At 47.4% G+C, this 24,621-nt stretch overlaps 2 protein-coding genes across 2 annotated transcripts; one reads left to right on the top strand and one right to left on the bottom strand.

Moving 5' to 3' along the window:
- Positions 1 to 10,520: 10,520 nt before the first annotated feature.
- On the top strand, positions 10,521 to 16,533 carry LOC144153848 (sulfotransferase 1A1-like). Its single transcript, XM_077685576.1, has 2 exons — positions 10,521 to 10,677; positions 15,144 to 16,533. Exons 1-2 carry the CDS (start codon positions 10,653 to 10,655, stop codon positions 16,109 to 16,111), a joined length of 993 nt encoding a protein of 330 aa, XP_077541702.1. The 5' UTR covers positions 10,521 to 10,652; the 3' UTR covers positions 16,112 to 16,533.
- A 4,364-nt stretch (positions 16,534 to 20,897) lies between these two features.
- Positions 20,898 to 23,816, bottom strand: LOC144153205 (sulfotransferase ssu-1-like). Its single transcript, XM_077684859.1, has 2 exons — positions 23,794 to 23,816; positions 20,898 to 22,121 (listed from the first exon to the last, which is right to left on the bottom strand). Exons 1-2 carry the CDS (start codon positions 23,814 to 23,816, stop codon positions 21,116 to 21,118), a joined length of 1,029 nt encoding a protein of 342 aa, XP_077540985.1. The 3' UTR covers positions 20,898 to 21,115.
- Between the last annotated feature and the right edge of the window lie 805 nt (positions 23,817 to 24,621).

Here is a 24,621-nt window from a genome sequence, read left to right on the forward strand (position 1 = left end):
TATTTATAGCAAGACTATCCTTCTTGGCAGCGGTTGTGGCTGTAACTCCGGCTACGTGCTACGTGCTACGTTCGTGAACGCGCCAGAGCCCAGTCGCCGCTCGCCGGGCCGCGCGTCTGAAGTGGCGTCACGAGTTTCTGACGAGCACTTCTTTTCGCTCCCTCTGGGTGATGTCCCGCCGATGTCCATTTGCTGCTTGCCGCTCCGCGTGCTGTTCCTTCGGCGCGGTAAATGAAATCAAATTGATATATATGTTTCACATGTCGCTGGCCACTTCAGCCAGGATATTCTATTGAGTAAATGAAGCAAACTGTGCAATAATATTAAGGCCAAAATTGGTGCGAGTACCTCTTTAACACAAATGAAGCTGAAACGTCTTTAGAAAGCTAAACGACAAACTTGTCGAGGCTGCCGAAAACTAGAAACCACGAAAGCTACGACTCTCCACATGAAATAGCTGTACTTCTCATGATATAGCGCAAACACAAAACGAAACTGCATTGTGCAAATAAATGTTTTTCTCTCATAATTGTCTGCAGGTCAAATTTCTTTTAATGTACATGTACGCTCGTTTTTATAAAAAAAAAGGATTCCGCGCGGTGCATCTACGCGACAACCTTTCCTCTGTTTTACCTATCCGCCCTTCCGCGTGACCGCAAGAAAAGAGAGCTAAGGCTTTACCTTTCTACGGGGTGTTGGCTTAGCACTTGCTCTCCCTCTCGTTAGGCTATGCTTTCTCCACATCGCTGCGCCCGCGTTACCACGCCTCGTGCCATGAAAGCCTCGACCAAGAACACCTTAACTGTTAAAAAAAAATCCGGCGTTGGCATAAACGGCGGCGACGGCGTCCGCAGCCGTGAAACGGCTCTCAACCCACGTGTCTGGGAAGCGTTTTTACAGAGGGAGGACCGATTTGGCTGCGGGATGACCCCCGAATCGGCCGATCCCGCGAGCATCCAATCTGATATGTTTCCGGGCCGTGAAGGGAACCAGAATGTTCGGATGCACACGTGTCTCGCGCTTAAATATGGCACCAGCGAAAAGTAGCCACCTGAGCCAGTTCGCCGAATATGAAGAGGGAGACCGGAAGAACGCAGCAAAGCGAATGAACAGGAAGCAGCAAAGTTTACTGTCGCCACGAACTTTTCCATTGCATGGCGAGAAGAACGATACGCGACTCTATGTGTAGGAGGAAGATCAAGGCCGCTCGAGAGCGTTAAGGCGGAAGCGGGTCGCGAAGGTAAGCGTCTCAAGCGGCAAGAAGACCAGCTTTTCAACAACACGAGGAGGAAGCCGAATGTATCAGGTGTTAAATCGGAGATTAACGCTTTCGCATTCACAAACCATAAGGGCTTAGACGCAATCAGTTTTATTCCCTTTTTCTTCGGCTTCAGTACACGTTCAACTCTCTCACGCTCTTTCTCATCGCCCTTGATGATGATGGTGATGATGATGAGGCTTATCGAGATGAGAAAGGCTTATCGATATGCGGAAAAAGTACGCAACTACAGAATACAACTTAAAGACAAGTTAAATGTGGCTTGCAAATACTTTTGAACTAAAAATTCTAAAACAATGGTATCAGAAAAAGGAATTCGATATGTCAAAAGATTAATAGAACTCAGTTACATGAAAAGTATTCTGGAATTTTTAGTGAAGTTCAGGAAGGCAGAGCATAGATCCCGGTGGCAGGCTGCGCCTCGGAAGACCCGAATCAGAGGATTGCCGGCACTGATATTGTAATTCTTAGAATGTGAAGTGATGTCGGAGGAGTGAAAACAGTGGGTGGACTCGTCCTCATTACAGTAACTGCACGAAGCTGATTGGGTCAATTGAGCCCTGCAGAGGAAGTTATTTAACGGGTGTGAAATCTCACTGTGTTGCCAATCTTTTTCTAATCATCGTTGTTATCATCTACATAACCATCACAATTAGTATCATCACCAAACCACACCGTTCTCGAGCGTGCGGGTGCCGCGTGGTCTTCCTCTTTCTGCTGAACCAAGGAGGCCGGAATTTCACAAGCAGCAGCTCGAAAAGCATGGCCGGCTTCCTTCCCGTCTCTTGCGGCAATCGCTGGCTTCTTCAGGTGGCGCTCGTCCTGATCTGGCGTTCCCCTACGGACGCAGTAGTCGCTCAGGAGGAAGACGAACCCGAGAACACCGACGAGGGGCCGGCGACAATACTGGCCGGATGGTACGACGTGTGCCAGCTGCTGGAGGACCTACTCCTCGTGAAGCCCAAGAGCGCCGAAGTTGTCTCGGCGCTGCTGACTGAGGATGTTCGGAACGTGGACTTCATCGACGTCATCGACTTATTCTCGGCGCAGCAGCCGACCATCTTGGTGTTCATCATCGCCACCCTTTGTTACGTGGTAACCCTTGTCGTCGGCACGCCGCTGTATTTCTGGGCGCGGAGCCACGAGCTTATGGGCGGTGACCGCACGCAAGACATAAACGAAAGCTACAAGTTCGTCCTCCAGGCGTTGACCGTCGCCTTCGTCATATGCGTCGCCGTGGCCGGTCTGACCATCTGCATCACTGCGCTCACGGTCTACTTCCAAGCACCACTCGTAACAGGCTCGCGCCCCGGGCTCTTCTCCAACTTGAACGAGGTGGGTGACTATGTCAGTAGCATTGCTGAGGAACTGCGAAACCTGACGAGAGCTAAAACACGGGGGCTTAAGGGGATCGAAAAATCCGCACAGCGCGGTCTAGTCAAGGTCGTCTACGAGTACTACCTGCCCGAAGTCGAGCGCCAAACAACGTTCGCGCGTGTCCCGGCCCCACGCTTGTTTCACACGTTTGCGGAACTTGCTCAGAAACACTCACGCGTCTCGGGCATGGTGCGCGCCGCCGAAAACATCAAGTCAGCTCTACAGAAGAACCTGACGTGGTTCATAGCGTCCAATTTCGTCGATACGTACAAGACAGAAATACAGGCGATACTCGGCCAGGTGCCCAAGACACTCGAACTCGTTAAGAGCACGGAGAAAGAGATCAGTGACGAGACAGCAAAGTTCAAGAAGTCGCTGTCCAGTTTTATGGCCCGCTTTGATGACAACAGCAAGAACAGCCTCACGGCAGTCTTTGGGAAGCGCTTCTTGTACTACGGTACGGCGTCAATCGTTTTGTGCGGTGCGCTCCTCGTGTTCTTCTCAGGCGCGTTCTTGGTGGGCTTGGGATCCCACGACGATACCGTGGCGCCCACTAAAAGAAGCGTGATCTCAGAGCGCGCCGGTGACACACTGCTCGCCGGCATAGGCCTGAACGCCGCCTTCAGCTCCTTCATAGCCGTATTCACGGTGGTGCTTATGCTCACCGGAGTCCTTGCAGACGGCTACGCCTGCAAGCCGTATAGGAACCTAATGAGCCCTGACGAACCAGACCAGTCGTCTGCGAAGATCCTCGATGCCGTATGGGACACAGTGTGGAGTGAAAGTAGCAGGGGAAAATTCTTCGCGACCCTCGCACCAGGATACTGGTTTCTCAACTGTGATACGGAGAGAAAGACCATCGAACTCCTGCCAGCAGCCCTCTCGCAGAGGATAGAAGAGTTACAAAACTCTAGCGACGTTATAGTCAACAAACTGAAGGATCTCAAAGTAGCCCCGGACAAACTATTGCCCGGCAAGGGGCCTGAGGGCATGAGGCTTGCCGACTACGTGGAGCTCACGCACGGCCTGAAGGATAAAGTGCAGGCGATCCCGTTCGAGTTGGCCAATTCCGTCGACAAAAAGGTGTCCAGCAAGCTGCCCAAGCTAGACCCGCCGGCAATGGAGTGCGGGCGGCTGTATAACATCTACCAAAAGGCATTCGGTTCCTTCTGCGAAATGACACTCAAGAATCACAATGGCTGGTGGCTCGCCATGTACATCTGCCTGTTGTTGCTGGGTGCGCTCGCCATCATGTCTCACCACGCGTCGCGCTATTTTTTGCGGATGAACAATTACACGTACGACGGCTCGGAGGTGGAGTCTACGTCCTCTGCGGAGTCGATCAAGGGGGGTACCAGCGACAAGAGCTCGTCCGTGTTTGACCTCGAGGCAGCTGATGGCAAAAAGGTGGCGCGGAAGAAAGACTCCACTAAGAGGAAGGACAAGAGGGATGATGCATCCACGGCAGCCAAGACGTCTGACGCAGTGGAAGAGGAGAAACACCCTAAGGAGGAAGGTGCAAAAGAAAACAATGAGCAAGTGCCCGAGGAGGTCGACATAAAACCAAACAACACACCTCCCAAAGGTCAAACCAAATTTGGTTATGGACAGTGCGCAGTATGTTAGCTACTCGGTAACCCAGGTGTCTTGTAAGGAAGCGGCAGCAATACGTACAGAATGACATTGTGCGAGATGCTTCCTGCGTGCAGTAGACAAGCTTTTAGGTTTCATATTAAATGTTTGTTGCCTACTCCTAACGTATTTTTCGCGTCAGTTTATTAAACCAGTCCTGTTGCTTGCTTTTTGCAACTGACGCGTTACTTGTAGAAATGCCGAATAATGGTCTGGCATGCGCGCTAAAATCGCAGCGCTGCGTTCAGGATGCTTAAAGGGACACTGAAGTGATTTGTAAACATTGCCGGATTACTAGCGCAAATTGTAGTCCGGAGTCCATAGGCCATGTTTCGACCACTCTAAGCTCGTTTAAGAAAAAAAAAACAATTGGAGATTGCTGTCCTCCTCTCTGCATCCTCGTCCATTTTCTGTGGCGTTTTCGTGTGACGTCAGAAGGAGATGACTTGGCTTGACGGCGCTAATGCGCGGCTCGCCGACCTTCCGACAGAGTCAGTCCGCCCAGCGTTTATTCCGCCGGCCACCGACGGGTCGTTGCAATTCGTTCGCTCAGTTGATACTAAGCCACGACACGTTTGTGAATGAAAGAATGTGCCTTTCTTTAGTTCGCTAGCTTGTACACTGTGTCAAGCTCCAAATCCAGGTGGCTCCGCACAAGCGCTGCACAAGCGCACATGCGACGCTTCGCTGACTGGTACGCTAGTAGGAAAATCTAATGCCATGTGAAGGCGGGAGAAGAGTCAGTAAAGTCAATATATGTACTAAAGAATTAAACTCAACCGCAACTTTTATTGTACAGCGTAAAGCTAGGGTTCACTAAGCACTTTGTTGCGCTGGGTGAGCAAGCACAGCGGTCGGCAGCACGACGACACATCTGCGAATGCTTTCCCGTTTAAGAAATGCAATTGCTAGACGTGAGATATTGTGGAAATTTGGGGAAAGCTTACTGCACGAGCGCTATACAAGAAATAGTCACCTAAGCCTCTTGAAATGCTAAAACTAAATAAAAGTGTAAACTGGCTGTACATTATATACCGTATATTTCCAAAACAAGCACTGCTGGTCCGTGGCCGAGTGATCTGGAGTGCTAGACGATGGCTAGGATTATTCTTTTGCAAGTCGCAAGTTGGAATCCCCGAGGGTACGTCATTTTTTTTTGTAAGTTGATTTTTTCGTTTTCGGCCGATGTTTTTTATACTGAGTTCACCATTTTTGGGCCGTAACGTTCACTGCTGCACGAACGAGTTCGCAGAACACGCGCAGGCTGACAATGACGCACTAGCGAGTTCTCGTTGGCGTGCTGTTGCCATAAGGACCGACTGCTTGGGGGCAGTGGGCACAGGCTAGAATCAGCAGACCCTTGGCCTCGTGCGAACACGATTTGTATAATACAGGCATGAGTGTGGCAAGCTCCAAATATGGGGAGAATCGCATGGCATTTGAGCGTCTGCGGTGATGCTGAGGGCGTTTCTCTACTGCGTATATGCCTCGTCTAGTGATTGCTACGATTCTAAGTCGTCCTGGGAGGCTTATGTTAGGCATTTTACAGCCGACAACATGGCAGAAGCGCGATATGACGATTATTGAGATATGGAGAATGCCCATGCAACGATAACGTGGGATGTCAAGCGTGTTGTTTTACAGAACCGAAACCAAAACTTGTTTGAATGCTAATCGTGGACATCGTCCAATCACGGTGCACCTCCTCCCGACGTCACAGCCTTTAGGGGGTGCGGCCGCCGCCGACCGCGTATGGTAGTTTTTCTTCTTTTGGGCTTTATCAAATGATTGTCGACTTATCAACCGGATAAACGATGAAAAGTGTGTTAATTTGAGCCAGTCTACGCACTGCAAGCAAAAACGGGAGCTTGAAAAATTCACTTCAGTGTCCCATTAATATGGAATGGAGCAGCCGTTCTTTCCCTCTTGAAGATGTGGATGCCGTTGACAGTTTTGACTTGAAAAGTCTTTCTGCAGCAACTAAATCCTTTTTTGCTTCAAGCTGACGCGTCTACCTTGAAAGTGAAAACATGCCATCAAGGCTTAGACGTATCATAGTAACTGAACTGCAGTGTACGTAATTAACATGAAACTATCAACCGTTGTCCAATGTATCCCTGCATCAATACTTAAACGTATCACAGTAACTTAGTGTTGTGTATGCTTTAACATGAAACTATTTCACGTTGCCCGATTTATCCCTGCTGTGCGCATCACAGATTGAAGCAGAATTGCTCGGCTTTATTCGTGCACAGGACTATCCTTTGCGACCTGCCACTCACGTCGATACAACACAGACACAAAAGATTGAGCAGGGGAGAGGGAGAGTGTGATACATACATACATTCATACATACATACACACATACATACATACATACATACATACACGCACGCACACATACATACATACATACATACATACATACATACATACATACATACATACATACATACATACATACATACATACATACATACATACTTGAGAGACGACGTCGTCTCCACCACTTGAGAGACGACGGTTTGCGTGGCCGTTTATTCCAACGCTCGGGCCAAGGAAGAAGATCAAGCGGTGATGATGATTATTTACAAGTGATGATGATGCCGAGCCCATCGGGGCTAGCACTGATGATAGTGGGTGATTACGAAGAAGCGCCGGTAACATAACCCAAAGTACTGGGAGTGTAGTCACTGGGTCTCACATTACATACATACATACATACATACATACATACATACATACATACATACATACATACATACATACATACATACATACATACATACATACATACATACATACATACATACATACATACATACATACATACATACGTACATACATACATACATACATACATACATACTTGAGAGACGACGGTTTGCGTGGCCGTTTATTCCAACGCTCGGGCCAAGGAAGAAGATCAAGTGGTGATGATGATTATTTACAAGTGATGATGATGCCGAGCCCATCGGGGCTAGCACTGATGATAGTGGGTGATTACGAAGAAGCGCCGGTAACATAACCCAAAGTACTGGGAGTGTTGTCACTGAGTCTCACATTACATACATACATACATACATACATACATACATACATACATACATACATACATACATACATACATACATACATACATACATACATACATACATACATACATACATACATACATACATGCATGCATGCATGCATACATACATACATACGTACATACATACATACATACATACATACATACATACATACATACATACATACATACATACATACATACTGTCAACCCTTGACTGCCCTTGACTACCCTTGACTGCCAACCCTTATTTTCTGCCTTACATACATACATACATACATACCGACAGACAGATGAATGGACGGATGAATGTATGGGTAAATGTATGGAAGCACGGACGGACGGACGGGCAAACACAGAGGAGAGAGAGGGAGAGGGAGTATATTGACTGCACTGACGAGTTCATCCTGGCAGGGTAGTTCAGAAAGGGGTTATGATGGCGCTGAAAAAATAAAAAGAAGAAATGGGAAAAATTAGAAGCACACACGCTCGTGAGCTGTACCATTCTTGTTTCTTGGCGTCAACAGTATTACTAAGGTCAGTGCCTCCTAAAAAGTACGACAGGGCTTTTGTTGCGCACGACGCCATATGAGACGATGTCAACAGGCCAAGAACGCACCCACTGATCAAACCAATCATAACACGTTGATCAAAACAGGACAAAAAAGCTGCGAAGAAAAACAAACAAAAGACGCTTACTCGCTGGGTCAGACGCTATTATGTATGGCCGTTGACATTCATAAAGGGGTGACAATACAGTGTTCACAATAGTTTACTGCCCGTTATGGCTAAAAAAGGGGAGGCAGTGAGCCATTCAACCCTGCGAAGGTGGATGACCAGCGAAGCTGAGGTGGCACAGAATTGTAGACGAAGGAACGATCTCGGGGCGCCGTTAATTTTTTTTCCTGCGTTGCATTCGTCGAATGACCTCGGCCGTTGCACGCGGGGCGGGCTGTACTGAAAATAACCGGCGACGACAATGCCAACGGTGGGCCACAGTTGTCACGTGCGTGGCCGGCAAAGTTTCTGCCCTTGCGGACGCCTCCTTCGGGATATAAGTGAGAAAGCCTATAAGAAAGCAAGCAAGCAAGCAAGCAAGCAAGCAAGCAAACAAGCACGCAGAAAAACAAACAAACAAGCAAACAAACAAACGCACACCCAGGAACCTTTACAGGGACAGACAACCGATTTTTTTTGTCGAGTATATTTTCTTTGCCCAAATGAAAGGGCATCACTTAAAATACCGTAACCCCGAACGGTTTTGGTAATAGCACCCTGGAAGTTTTTAAATCGTAATTTTTAGATCTTCCAGCCGTACGTGTCGGGCCTGAAAGAATGCTGGCTACCAAGGCAGACAGTCGAGCGGCGACACACCTTTAACTACACGTGAGATGAAAAGAAGTATTTGAAAACTTATCCCCGGCTTAAACAACAATAATGTGCAGCCTTTCCTATTCCGTCATGCGGTTTTTGAATCACGCGTTGAAATCGACGGAGTTGTTTCGACACTTAACGTAGTGTCACGTTAAGACACTAGGTATCGCCACCTTGGAGACTTCAGAAGTTTAGTGCAAAATTGCAGTTAATTCCGCCTGTTTATTTAGAAATTATTTATGGTAACCCAGTATATAAAACGCTCTCTTTAATAGGAACTACACCGCATGCACTCCACAATAATGCACTCCACAAACCGCATGCACTGCACAAACTTCGCCAGGAGGTAAATGCGGTCATGGGTGCCTAAGTATAGACTGAACCTTGTCCGGGCAGGGTGTAAGTCCAGAATCTGAATGTTTACCTGCTGTGTGAGCAGATTTTGAGGGGCCTTTTATTGGCTGTCGCATCGCACCCATGGGTCACTACTGCACACTCGACTTCGAAAATTCTGCCCCTACACACTTAATTACCCCCTACATAATCGAGCGAAACTGATCACACGATAACCGTGAGCCTTAACTCTGTGAGAACTCGCACCCTTCGCCTATTGCACAATTCGGGTTGTTAAGCTGTTTACAACGAACGATAGGCCTGCTACCGGTGTCCAAAGACGGCCCCCACTGGACTCATCCTTTACTCAGGGACCAAGACACCTCTTATTCTAGCAAACGTAACCTTACCCCATCCTTTAACTTATCTACAACCACTTTCCCAATAAGCCTAGAGCCCCTCCTATCATGGTAGCTACCTTACTAAAAATGACTACTGCTGAGAAACGGCCAGATAAGGAGCATCAAAACCTGCGGTCATTTCAAGGCTAAGTATTAGCGGTACACACGCCACATATTTCGTTTACCAATTGATTATTGGCGCGTTACCTGCTCGGGGTTCGTACAGTCACGCTGGCCCGCCATAATTTTCCTCAAATATGTTTCCAACTCGGCCCTTTTTGTTGAGCAACGGCCTCGTAAGACAAGTAGTTGGTCTGACAAACCCGTGGATAAACCTCCGACTTGCGTAAGACGTGAGTGCCGTCCCTAAAGTGCAATTCTCACAGCTCAACGCGCACTGGTTAACCGCCTAACGTGGTGATAACCACGTTAGGCGGTTAACCAGTGCGCGTTGGATTAGCGGCTCGCAAAAATTATTAACTCCGGCTAAAAATGCCAGCAAAATCACCATCTTTTATTTACAGTCCACTTTGCTATTGTACTTTTGTCAGCCCGTAGAATCTACCGACTCGTGCTGAACTCAATGAGCCTCAATAGCCCCGGATACATAGACTCGACGAGGGAGGGTCGAGTCGACTGGCGGGTTCAGCTTACCTCGACCCTTTCCACATTTTTACGAACTCCATCCAAAGAATCCAGGTGAGGAAACCGGGGGGGGGGGTACCGGAAAAGGAGCCATTCAGCTCCTTACGGCCGCCGACTGAGCCCAACAAGCGAGTCAGCCCACCCCTACCTAGGAGTAGAACGTATTCGCCCCGACAGCATTTCGACTCACACCGTCCGCTTATACATGGATGGGTCGAGTAGACACAAAAACTGTTTTTCTCGACTCAATCCTCCCTCGTCGCGTCCATGTACACGGAGCTAATCTTTCTGCTGTCCGGTGCTGGGCCAGACAAGGCCCACTCGGCCTGCCTACGTGGTATTTGCGGGAAAAGAAGGCGTCTACCTGTGGTCGGGTTCCACACAATAATATCGGATAAGCCAACAGATTCTATTGTTGGGGAGCTATGAAGGCCTGGAGCCCTTCTAGGCGACCTTCAGGGCACTTAGCTGTTGCCGTTTGGAAAAGAGATCGGAAGGTGCTTTCCAGGAGCCACTCGAGAACGCTAAACCAACGATGGAGGCTGCGGGTGAGACGGTGGGTAAGTGGGAAACCAAGGTTTTACAATTTTATATTATTAAATATTTGATTCTGGGCTTAGATGGTATTACTTCAACCCCCCCCCCTCCCCAAGAAAGAACTCCATTAGGTTCCTGTGTACCAGCACTTGACAAAATCCTCGTGCTTCAAAAGACCTTCACTAGATATGGCAGCTGATAATAACGGTTGGTAATTTTTTTTTTCAGAAACAGGGTTGAGAAGGAAACTCCTGAACAGATCGCTCCGATGGTTCTTCAAAGACTGCGGAGCATATAATTGAACAAGAACGTGGATATTAGCGGTACTGACATATCGTTATTTAATTATCTCGCTAGTAATGAACTCCATTTGTATAGGATCGCCAGTGGTATTCAATTTGTACGCCAGGGAGGGGGGGGGGGGGGGTCAGTGCACCGTATGAGTATGTATGGAAAGGGTGGACGTTCGCTATTAAATGCACCGTTTTTAAAGACGATAGTCTTTCTTGGGCTACTTAAACCCGAAAGTTTTGGTCGGTCGGTATGTGCGTCTGTCTGCCTGTCTGTCTGTAACTCGATTCAGCCACCCGGCCAAAGTACAATGCTTACTGCGCAATTGTCTTATATACTCACAACCAAATGTAAACGTCTAAGCCCGGTTTATATGTACAGTCGCCAGCAAAAGTTTGCGGGATGTGCAACGCGTGGCCGAGCGGCGCAAAACTGCATTGCTGCGCCATCTGCAGCCAGCGAGCGCCGGGTCGAGGCTCAAGGAGCTAGCGTGCAAGGCACGCTTTGCGCATGCCTGGCCTTTATTTGTTACCGGGCATCTCTCATAGCTCGCTTGCCCGCAACATGCTTTTGATATTCGCGGCAGCCGCGGCGGCGCCGCGTGACCATCGCTGTTGTTCTGCTATCACTGGTGCTACAAAATACGCAGCCCGCGCCCGCCGTTTGCGCGCGGCGGGCATCATTGAATGAACCTGATCTTTCAAGTCATGTAATGGTCGACGAATAAATTTACTTTAGAAGAGCTATTTAGGCTACCTGTCGGAAACTGCGTCCGTTGACGGGCTGCATAGAAAAAAGTCGCGTTGCCAAATTTAGTCTTGGGGCAAATTTAGCTTTCTGGTGAATGACTTAGCGCTCAGTCTATGTAGGTATCATGTTAAACATCATACTGAAATTGGCCGAGAGGACGATGTTAGGATTACACCGAATCACATTTACTTGCCATAGTTAATTTTTAGGGAAGCTTTAAGCGATACAGAATACCTGTCTGTAAAAGGGATGTAACTCTTGTTTTGATGGAACTACCCCAACACAAATTTTATGATAATTAGCCGCCGAGACGACAACGGCAATTATAGGTTAGCTGACAGTTTATCGGAACTTTGGTTAAAAATAAAAATATATTTCGTGCTCAACCAGCAGGGCCTCTTGGAAAATAAGGTCGGGTTCAGACTGTTCCCGCAACTCTCGTAATAACTTTAAAGAATAACCTCGTTTCACGTCTCAGCGAACCAAACTGCGTGACACGCCGTGTATTGTTACGTCCCAAGATAGCGATATGGCTTTTGCTTCGGTAGTCTGATCATAGCCTAAGATTTATTAAATGTGTCCCGCGGCACAAACGGCGGCCGCGGGCTCCGTATTTTATTGCACCAGTGATAGCAGAACGAAGGCGATGTTCACGCGGCGCCGCCGCGGCTGCCGCGAATATCAAAAGCATGTCGCTGGCAAGCGAGCGATGAGAGATGCCCGGTAACAAATAAAGGCCAGGCATGCGCAAAGCGCGCCTAGCACGCCAGCTCCTTCAGCCTGGACCCGGCGTTCGCTGGCTGCAGATGGCGCAGCAATGCAGTTTTGCGCTGCTCGGCCACGCGCTGCACATCCCGCAAACTTTTGCTGGCGACTGTACATACTTGTCAACTTTGTTGAACAAGAACAAGACATTACGCAAATATAAGACAGGAAATTAGTACACAAGAGATATTTACAGTGTTTCTTTATTAAAAAATTCATGGATGCTTGGTTTTTCTATAGCAAACGATATTCTACGTCTACTGAAGAACAACGCGTACCGCCTGCTGTTGCCCACGCCACCTCCGGGCCGCAAATGAGAAATCACGCGGAAACAGCAAAGAAAGGTTCCACTAGCTAGGTTTCACGTTCTGCTGGAACGCACGTGGAGCACGACAACGCGGTTCTATAAACCTTGAAGTCGGCCACCTCGATTCACGCGCGTCTCCGCCGTATTGCAGCGCTGGCATCGAGGAACCCTGTTTGTAGCAGTGGAACGCGGTAAATTCAAATCGCCTTGAGGAAACCTTTAGTGTGCTTACCTTGGATGGGATGAGCGCGACGGAAAAGGAACAGCATAAGAGGTGAGCGGGAAAGCGAAGGGGGGCATTTCCTTGGCAAATGTCTACAAAGATTATCGTCTTTTGACGACATTTGCAACGAAAGGAGCAGATACGCGGCCAATTTTTTTCTCTAAGTGCTACGTAGGGATGTTTAAAAATACTCTGCCTAATACATTTTTTCCTGATTACGGAACGTCTTCCGTCGCAAAGGCACTGCAACGTGCTTACGCATAGCGGTACGGCAACAAGAGTTACACTGGTTTTCCAAACAGTCTGAGCCAATACTTCTATTTCGGCAGTGCATGCAAGGCCACCAATAGTCGCAGCTGCATTCCTGAAGGCGGCTATCTAAAGCCCCACCCCTGTCCACTCCTATTACATTTAGAACTGGCACCCAGCTCAACGTGACAGGCACATGGCCGCCTCCGCTGTGTCTCGCAGGCAGCAGTTTTGAAATCCAAGATTGACATCTATAGTAAGTGGCCGGCTTTAGTAAATTGATTGTTGACTTTCAACTGCAACACGTATTTTTTGATCCACAGAAGGCTGTGCACTGCTGTTGTTTTGATTGAGTACGAAGTTTAATGCACTGACGCTACACAGGCGATGAGGCACGCCGTAGTGGAGGGCTCCGGATTAATTTTGACCACCTGGGGAGGACTACTGTTGTACATTTATATTGCCTCAAATGTGCCCAAGCTTTACTGCGCTCTGAGCGTTATTAAGATGAAAGTACTGCATCCGGAATTCTAGTCATTAGCCTGTACGTACGTGTCTGTCCATGGACAGTTTTGTTGCAGAAGTGTTTCTTACAATGGTATGGCCTCTGTGGTCTGGAATCAGCTCAGAAGAGCAACATCAAGCCAGTAATTCGAATCAAGTGGCCTGGGTTTGCAAACATATTATTCGCATATAAATCAAGCGACTATTCATTTTCAACGGGATGCCACAAGGACCACTGAATGACAATGCAAACAACGCAAAATAAACCGAAGGGGAGAATGCATTTCGGAGGAATCCTCAAGCCATTGGGACAAACTAAGTGCTTTAATTAGCCATAAACGTACTAAATCTCAGTTTCCCTTCACGTGCCATGAAGGAATATTTAGATCAGACCACAAAGCGAAGAAAAAAAAACGAGTCAATCACCACACATGGGCATAGTAGGCGTGCATTTACGACTAAAAAGCAAACTTGGATGAACGCCATCCATCCAAGTTCAGAAGAGACGGCGTTACAAACAATGGAAAACAGCTAGACGACCCTAGTAACAACGTTAGCACTGAAGAACATGAATATGGTAGCGGAAAAAAGAATTCCGTGTAGCCGGGCGACAAGAGGCAATGGATAGATTGAGTATATTTGATATAGCGGAGTGTTGATGAAGCTGCAGGCAAAGGACTTCATCTCGTATTCGGCATATAAAGTTTGATGCCTATGACCATAATCGGCTTGGCCAGATGTCTCGCATAGCACACACATCGTTGGCCGTGCAATTTTCCTTCTTACATGTAAAAAACAAAACAAAAAAAACCCCGTCGTACCCCCCACATATAGTAGTCCTCGTCCCGGGCAGGCATTTGAACGCGGATTTGGTCTGTATTCATCAAACTATATAAGGAGCAGGTGTTTGGTCAAACACCACTTGATACAACCAGAATAAAAGTAAGGTTATCAATTTCTGTTAAATTATCAATATAAATATGATGATTTCTTCTTGACATCAGCGCACTGCTAGTTGGACCCGTTTCAAGATAAGCAAAAAAGGTGAAAAAAAGATGTGCGAGAAAGTATTATCATCTGTTATACACGCCAATGTGATTTCTTCCGCGCAAGAAAATGGTGTGCATTGCAGTAGATGTGATCGAATGAGAGCTGCAGTGCTGTATTATGTATTATTATGCAGTTTGAGAATTATTGTTTTCATCGTGATGGCTTGAAAGGCATACTTGTTGCATTTTCCGAACGCCCGAACCCGACACTGCAAGTAATCCAAGAGCCCAGAAAAAAATTCTAATTTGTGCACTTCAAGCGTCACCGCTAGGTGCAGTACCCAAGTGCTCCGCTTTGAACAGTGCCGTACTCCGCTTTAATGCTTACCCACAGGTCTAATTTACCTGCAGGAGCTGCGGAAGTAAAGAAGACCAACAAACCGGCGCTGCAGTACTACAAGGGCGTCCCACTGCCCGCATTTTTTCTGCCCGAGTGCATAGACTCGGCCTCCAAGTACAAGCCCACGAAAGACGACCTCTACATCGTCACCTACGTCAAGTGTGGCACGACGTGGACTCAACACGTTGTCTACTTGATCCAGACGGGCGGCGTTCCGCCACCCAGCGCTGAAGAGTTCTACAGAGCCAGTCCGTACATCGAAGTCTTCGGAGCCGAATGCGTCGAGTGGATGAAGAAGCCCGGAGCCCTCAAGACTCACCTACCTTTTCAACTTGTCGAATACAGCACTGAGGCCAAGTACCTCGTCGTCGCTCGCAACCCGCGCGACGTCATTGTCTCGCTCCACTACCATTGGCTCGCGTTTCCCGGATACCACTACAACGGCACATTCGACGATACCTTCGAGCACTTCATGAGCGATGACCTGGACTGCGGCAACTTCTTCACGTTCTACAAGGACTGGTACGAGCGCAGCCGGGACCCGAACGTGCTGTTCATTCTATACGAAGACCTGAAGCGGAACCCCGAAGACGTTATTCTTCAGATGGCTCGCTTCATGGGGCCCGAGTACGAGGCCAACTTGCTCAAGGACGACCGGAAGGGTCTCCGGGACGTCGTCAAGTACAGTAGCGTGGAAGAAATGAAAAAGTACACGAATGATATGATACAGGAGTTCTTCGCCATCGGTTGCGAGTTCCGGGGCGACGAGTTCAAGGGGCTGCAACACTTTCACCATGGCGTCCACGCAGCAGGCCAGGATGCTCCGGGCAAGATCAACTACGTTCGTAAGGGAGTTATCGGCGACTGGAAAAACCACTTCTCTCAGGAACAACTGAAGAGGCTGAACGAGAAGTTTAAGAGAGACACGGAGGGAAGTGATATCGCCAAATTCTGGCCTGATATGGGTTTTCTGGACTGAGATGAATCAGCGACATTTTCAACTGATTTGTTTAGGCTACGGCAAGACCGGTGCGATCCGTAAAAGAAGGTTTGGCAGACATATGTTAAACTATAGGAATATTTGATGAGATGTAATGTTTGATGCGCAGCGGCACTGGTTTAGATTTCCCGCTAGTGGGCCTGACCGACAAGAGGTCAGTCGAACGTAGTTTCAGTGCTTTGGACATCGCTGAACTCTTTCTTTGGTTGCCGGTGACCACATGCCGCCTTTTTTTGTACTAAGTGCGCATGGTTAGAGCTCATTATAAACGAGCGATTTCCTTCTTCGGTTGTATGGATTGTGATCATATTTACTATTTTCCTTTGTACGTCCCGTGAAGTGATGTAAGTGTACATCGATAAAAGGAACCGACTATACAAAATAAAATGTGTTTGTTGGGAGGTGCACGCTTTTCAAACTTTGTTTAGCTTAAATCATCCTGATTACTGACATAAGCTGCCAGCATAAAGAACATACGTACGTTGAAAAAAAAAACATTGCAAAATGAAATATAATTAGAAAATTTGCGTTGTGGCAGGGCAAGCGCCCCAAACCCCGGCTGATGCGCTGATGCAATCTGCCATGACAACCTGATCAAAGCTAGGTGTTATGGGAGAGTTTTACAGGTCGTTGAACAGCATCACGTACCTACTGAATGTAAGCAAATTGAAAATAAAGCCAGTTATGTTAGGTTTAGGGTAACGTTATTTTAGGTAAAGGTTAGACTCTTCCACGCACCACTCTGATTCGCTTTCCTCGCCGGTGGGTGGGAATGGAGAAGTACGTCACTGCCGACTTGCACTTCGTGCCGCCTTGTCCTCTGGTCAAAGGCGACAGTCGAAGTAGAGAGCTCAGGAAACGGGCGAGTGCAGTACGATGAGAAGTTGGATTAGAATAATAAAAGCGCAAAAAGTCATTGCTGATTACTATGATAAGTTCGGTGAACACTGACCCAGAACTGGGATGTACTATATATTCGCAGAAGCGATAAACGAAGGGTGAACAGCACGTGTGACGAGTGCAGCACTGACACTCCTATCTTATAGGACGCTTAATCTCGGCACCTTATAGGACGCTTAATTCCGGGCGTAACGCATATTGGGGTAATAGTGCGCGTGCGCTTCTGGCGAATTTATGCGCGTCCGACTGCGCGTCGTCGATAAGCAGAATGCTATTCTTTCCGCCAGGGAGAGCGATTGATTGATTGATTGATTGATTGATTGATTGATTGATTGATTGATTATAAGGTTAATTGCGACGACGCAAAACAGTTTATGAAGCGCGCGGTTATTTTGGCCACCTGGGGCCTTTAACGTGCGCCAAAATATCGAACGTAAACACGGGCGCTTTTGCTTTTCGCCTCCATCAGGAAAGCGGCTTCCGTTGCCGGGAGTCGAACCCGTGTCCTTGGGACCAGCAGCACAATGCCTTGACTACTCAGCAACCGTGGTCAGGGAGAGCGAAATACCGCAGTTCCTCGTGTGAAGCAGGCAGGACCATGATAGCGCTGCTGAAGTTACTGAAAAGGATGACGCAGTGGCCGGAATGGGAATGGGCGCCTCAACCCCTCTCCGAAATCGGTCAACTGCACTTAAATATTTCACTGCCCAAATTTTATCCAAACAAATGTTTATGCTGTCGAAATCACCATGGCGAAATGGTATGCCTCCTAAGCACCAAGCACACAAAGCACCGTCGTTAAAAGTAGCTCCGAGCAGACGTTTGCATCTGGTGGAGAGTCACCGAAACAAGTTCAGAGCGGCCTGTGACAGAGGAGAGGGAACAGCGAGCCTTTGCATGAATATATAGAGGAACTGTGTGAAAAGTGAGCATCAGCTGAACTGCTCTTTCCCCTGCCTTTTTACTTCTCTCCCCAAGGGCATCTGGCCTCCTTACCTCAATAAAGCGTCTCTCTCTCTCTCTCTCTCTCTCTCTCTCTCTCTCTCTCTCTCTCTCTCTCTCTCTCTCTCTCTCTCTCTCTCTCTCTCTCTCTCTCTCTCTCTCTCTCTCCGTGGAACTCTCGCTTTCTTTCTTTTTTCAGTTTTGCTATCTTCACCGTCCGTTTGCGTCGCCCGCGTTCATGCTTGAAACGCACTATATTGCATTTCTTACTCTCTTTATGCGTACAATTAGAATATATTATTTCGACATTGTCGAAAATTTGAGTGCAGTTGGCCTTCAAGGGGATGGTATCAATGCACTGCTTCTTAAGAGGATTCGACCTAATAACGGGAAATGTATAATAATCTGGGTGCAACATCAAAAAGATGGAGTGCCCTTCTTTTACCGAAGGACAGTGTATAATGCTTAAGCCTCGGCGTGGCCACGATGTCGTATGAAGCAGGGTCTCAGTGACTGGGAGTGAATGGAAAAGGTCTTCGCACCGCAGTGGAGGCGTCAACACGCTAATAATGATACATTTTCAAACAGACGCAAATGCTTGTCACCTTTTTACACCTGGCGACTCGTCACAGAGGTGAGTGACTACACCGCAAGCAGGGCTTTATTCCTGTCAGTATTTTACCGGGGTTGGCTGCGCACTGAAGCCCGCACTTCGACTGATTCTCTTACCGGTGGACTTCGGAATAGTGTGTGCGAGTAGGGGTGTATTTTTCATTTAAATCTCGGACATGGTCATAGCTTATCAATTCTGCAAAATATGTCAACGAAGCTGCGCAAACATGACCAGACTAAGACGAAAGCCGGGATACTGCAGCGCACACAGGCGCTAACGTGACCTTATTTCGCAGGGCAAGCTTATCTATTACAGACGTCAGAAGAAGCCACAGGATGCTCGACTGCGCCATCAAAACAACGTTACACAAAAGTGTCGACGCGCCAAAAGAGTGGGTAAGCACATACGTATTTTGCACCAGAGCCAGGCACACATCACTGTGTGACAAGTTATCGCTGTCTGCGCAAAGATAAGAACGATAACGCTGAGGCATCTCGAAGAACAATGAGACAGTGCACCTCCCAACAAACACAAAAGACGCTGTGAGTTAGCAGAGCTACCTTTCAACTGATAATTGTACAGTCATCTAAAAAACGCCCAGCCAAAAAGTAATTCACCATAACACAAAATCCCTCAGGTGGTTGTTCACTCGAATTGAAGCAGGTATTCACCCAATCGCGTAAAGATGTTGATTCTCCGTTGATGAGCTTGGATCTGTTTCGATAAACTAAATGCCTAAAATATGTCGAGTACGACGTAATGTTTCAGGTGAACACTGGCCCAGCAGTGCTTGCGCCAGCTTTGCGGTTCACACAGCATCATAAATTTGAAGAGGGGGAGAGTAACGATCGAGAACATTCCGGGGGCCTCTGGAGAGGTTGAGAGGTGAACAAGAGGACGTCGAAAGATTAAAAGGAGGTTAACCTTCCGCATGTTCATATAACCCACCCTCGGCGACGTTAGCCCTATCGCCGGGATTAGTCGTACCGCGCACCAGGTTCACCACGGTTAAGGGACCCTGCAACACTGTTTTCATCTTTTTTTGAAATCTTAAATGCTTGCATAGCGTGGTTACCCTACACACCCAGTACTTATGTTAGTGGGTCGCAAAGTACATCAGCCAAAATTACTGTTCTACGCCCATCAAGAAACTTGGAAACTCGCTCAGAAGTTTTTCTTTCTTTCCCGGCCTCGACGTCCTTCGAACACTCGAATTTCATTAAGACCATGTAGCGGCGGTTGGCCGGTTCTCCTTCATTTGCATCAATGAACGCTTTTCGATAGCAACTTTGAAAATAAACCCACAAAAACAAAGCAGAAATGGAAGGCGTGTCTGGTGCGACGAGCCAATCACGCAGTGCCGTTCCGTGCTGGCGATAACTATACCTTTCGCAGTGGTTCCATACACGAAGGAAAGAGTGAAAGCGCTTATCAAAAGTGTCGCAGGGTCCCTTTAAGGAGCGTGAGTCCGCTCCAGCGAAGCAAAGCGCCAAATGCAAGGCACATCATATACTATAGCGGAAGGCCAGATAAAATCGCACAGTTTACGAGAGGCGGAGCTTAACGGCACTGGATGATTGCGGATAGCCGCTGTGAGATGCCGTAGTGGCATTGGGCCTGGCCGTGGCAAGCACAGGATAGATTCTGTTTTAAGACAAATTTGCTTATAATTTTGAAGCATAAACATGTCGCTTTTGACTGTGGTAATCATGTCGCGGCTAAACGTACCGAACTCACAGCGTCCTGTGAAAATAAAGCGTACGTGAGGAGTTTTAGGGCAATAAATAACATCAACTGGCCTGTGTAATCCTCAAACCGCCAATGCAAACGCTATGAGAAACTCCTCCTCTTGCAAGTTCCCCAAAAAACTCGAATGAACGTGTCAGCGGTTATAGGATCACGTAGCTTACAAGATCACCTGTATTTGGGGAAGTGAAAAGTTTCAGGAGGAATGTCGACATAGGAGGAATGTTGATATAAGGATACGAACGCTAGCTTTTTCGTGGTCTGGTTTTTCTCGCCCCCTTGTCCTGTATTTTTGCGCTAGTAAACACGTCGAACTTGAAAGGCCCTCTCAGACGTGGCAATGACATTCTATGTCACCGCTGTCTTAGAAAGCGTATTTACTATGTTGGACAACAAAAATCAAGCCCAATGCGGCCGTAATGAACAATGCATGAGTTCAGCGTCCCGGGAGTAGAATTCCACTAAAAAGGGCTCATCCTGTGCATGGAAAAGCCAGTGCAGACGTAAGGGGCACAAACGCTGCGTGTGTTTGAGAATACTCGTGTACACGATTTTATTTTGCCGTTTTTACATTGCTGCTAACCGTCTTTGGCAGTGACGCACGAAACATATTTGCGTTTAACATGTAGGTGCCGGCCACACATGCTTGGTTTATAGACATAACAATGGTGGGCTTTAACCAGCTTGCCCCCGATTCCAGCGTTCCCCTGGTTGTGCTGCCTTGGAACAAAAGTAGGACACCTTGAACGTAAATGGTGACGAAAGGCCCTTAATTGGGGGCTTTAAAGGATGCCATGTCTCCTCCAGACTTCAATAAATTCGGTGCCTGCGAGTCTGTCGTATATTTTTGCTTCCATCCTTGCGTTCATTTCTGGAGTGAAGTGCTCCCTCCACCCACCGACGACACCTTTGCGTATAAAGCCTGTCTTCCTGGGATACTTCTTCTCATTCCCGTGAAAGCGTCTCAGCCCAGGGCAGACATCCTCTTCACCGCTCAGTTCCTCGGACATGAATATCTTCATGTCCACAGCCGTCTTGGCCTTCATGAACTCTATGCTGCTGAAGTTGATGACTCGCTCCAGCACTTCTGGGTTTTCCACAAGCGCGCGATGATACTTTTCGCCAAGGAATGCCGCTAGTTTCAAAACGTGAGTGCGGGGATCGCCCTTGAGCTCTTCATAGTGCATGCACAGAATGTTGGAATCTTGGCCGTGGCTATACCAGGACAGGACGTGATCAAAATAATCCCCAAAATCGTTTAAACCATTTAAAAAGATATCGAAGTAGTTCTCAAATTTGCCTTCAGCGAATTCGTATGCCCCGAAACCTTCCGTGTGGTAAAAAAAGGAAACACAAACGTCCTTGGGGTTTCTGAAGACGCAAACGTACTTTGCATCGGGACATTTTGGGACAAGTCTGTAGGGGAGGTGTGTCTTGATCATCCCAGGTCTCTTCATCCTGACCACGTCTTCTGCTCCGAACATTTCCAGGAAAGGCGTGGTCTTCAAGAATTCCAAGGCGTTCGGAGGTGGAACTCCATCGTGGAAAATTAGGTAACCGATGTGTTGCAGCCATGTGGTTCCGCTCTTGGGATACGTGGTAACGAAAACATCGTCAGATGTGGGTTTGTACTGAAGTGCGGAACGAAAGAGCTCTGGTGAGAAAGCAGGGCTTAGCCTGAAGCCGTCGATGTCTTGGTACAAGGGACCTTGGGGGGCTTTCACTTTCATATTCACAGCAAAACAACCGGCGTGTCTTGCGGGAACTTGAGTTGTGATTTTGCAGTACCTGAAGGAAAAAAGTGAATGAAATTGTAGAGGCTTCGATTGTTGCCACCGAAAACAGTACTACGCAAAAGCGATTGCTCCAAATAAATTTTTATATTCTCTCTCTCCTTGTAAGCAAGCGTCAGGTTCGCCTCGTGGCTTCGTAGTTCCTGCCACTTAAAATGCTCCTGGGTTAGCACTCAACGCTAATTGCTTTCAACCGGACATCATCTTATTCATCCACCTTCAAAAGTATGTTAACTGTGTCGCTCCGAGTGCTGGCCTTCAGGGACTCGCAAACGACTTTCGCCCTAAAAAGAACACGTGGATGCGGAACTTCTTGACGCCCGTCAGATTAGGCTTGAAGGGTCCTCGAACCCGTGAGGGTCCCCTCGTATCTTGTACCTTGATAGAGGGGCACCGCAAGGCTGGGCCCTGTGACCTATACTTTTTAATCTTATCGTGATAAGAATGGCAAGCATCCTTGAACAGAGACAACATGCACATTGCCTCTGTCTGCAGAAGGTATAATAGTGCGGACTGAAGCAAACAACTACCATCATCCATAGTACACAAAATTTACTCTCACAAATTCTCCCGCCTCAAACGGAAATAAGTTCATTTTCGAGAAAATAGGCAGGACTGGATGGTATTTTGGGCTAAAGGCTACGCGTCGAGCTTGATATGGGCCAGGAGCCCATTTTAAGGCAAGTAGGTACAAAAACGAAGAACCGTGCAAAACACGTGATACACACACACACACACACACACACACACACACACACACACACACACACACACACACACACACACACACACACACACACACACACAAACAAAAAATATTGGCGATACAGTTATTATAAAATATGCCTACAGGTAGAGAAAATATACATACAGGTAATATATACATAAAATATACAGGTAAAATAAATATAAAAAATATAAATAAAATATACATGCAGGAACAGGTACAGGTTCGGACATTTCCCCACGATTTAGACAAAAATTCTGGTATAGAGACATACACAAAAATACATCAGCATTACTGGGCGTTGCTTTTCCAAAAAAAAACATTTATAAAACAAGAACTCCAAAATACAGTCTCAAACCTGCGAATAAGCAAAAATTCCAAGGTTGAGAAAGGAAAGAAGCAATCACTTCAATTTTGTGCAAAAAAAAACGAGCGCAATTCTTTCCGACTTTTGCAACAAGCATTTTGAGAGAATTCATTCAGTGTAACAAGTAGGTTAAATTTCAGTGTTTGGTATTTGTAGAATGTACGAAAGTGTCGGGTAGCCAAAGTGTCTACTTGCAGTCCGTCGTTTTAGTTTGGCTGTACATGATGAGTAGTTTGCCGTGTAGGTAGTGGAGAAACTGAACATTTGAAGTAGTCGAAATCGGTGCATACTATTTATAGAAGTAATATTAAAATGTTCAAATAAGCCTCTAGTAGTGGTAAAGTGCTCAGTATTTGCTATAAGGCGAATCACTTTTTTCTGCAGAATCAAAAGTCTGCCTGAGTTGGTTTTAGTTGTGGTTACCCATACCAGTGCACAATAATTTGGGCAGAGTGAAATAAGGCATAATAAATTTGGAGTTTTAATTTAGCTGGGAGGAAACTACGACAGCGGGAGATTATTCCAGTTGTAGCAGAAACCTTTTTGCACAGGTAGTTTGCATGAGTATCCCACGTGAGACCGGAGGACAGGTGCATGCCGAGGATTCTATGCAGCCTACTTCCTCGAAATGAATGTTGCCCGAAGTATAGGCCTCACATTGACGGAGTTCCTGTCAATTCTGAACCTTGAACCCCTGCAATCACGAACAGTCAATCCACAACAGTATGACTGACACGGGACGTTTCCTGACACTTTCCCGGTGGTTCTGGGCCGTTTTCCAGTTTTTACGTTTACTCGTAGTTAAAGCTATTAGCCTTCATTTCTTTTTTTACCCGTCCCTTCTCACGTTTCCCGCTTGTGTTACTTTCAAGCTTGTGCCACTTGGGGAAACGTTGAAGGTGGTTGTTCTGCGGAAAATGAGCAGCATTGTTGGAAGATGCACGACTTACCTGCTTCCACGAATCCCGGCACTCTTCAGCTTTTCTTCAATATATGCCGCTCTTCAATATTGTATACCGCCGCTCCTCCTTGTATACTTTTCGAAGCATACATTCACCGGCGACCTCCGGTAGCGAACACTCCCGCCAAAGTGTGTTCCGTTTCCGCAAGGGAGGACGACGGGTTATCACCGGTTTGTGTAACACCGTATTTTGTCACCGAACGGGCGCTGGCTAGGGGACCTCGATGAGCGCGCGTCTCCACCGTGCCGCGGCGTTTGCATCGAGGCAGCCTAGCTCTGACAGCCGGCAGGCGACATCTGTTGCGGAACGCGTGAATCAAGCTGTGGCGGTTCCTCCACCGTCGCACCGTTGCCATCGTTGGTAATTGTGGGGCTGTGACTGAAGAACAAGGATAAAGAGTGACGACGTAGTACCTTAGCCGTGAGACCAGCCTCTGTGC

Source organism: Haemaphysalis longicornis, unplaced genomic scaffold (assembly GCF_048455015.1).
Source record: "Haemaphysalis longicornis isolate Haplotype H1 unplaced genomic scaffold, Haemaphysalis longicornis Haplotype H1 scaffold_9, whole genome shotgun sequence".
Lineage (NCBI taxonomy): Eukaryota > Metazoa > Arthropoda > Arachnida > Ixodida > Ixodidae > Haemaphysalis > Haemaphysalis longicornis.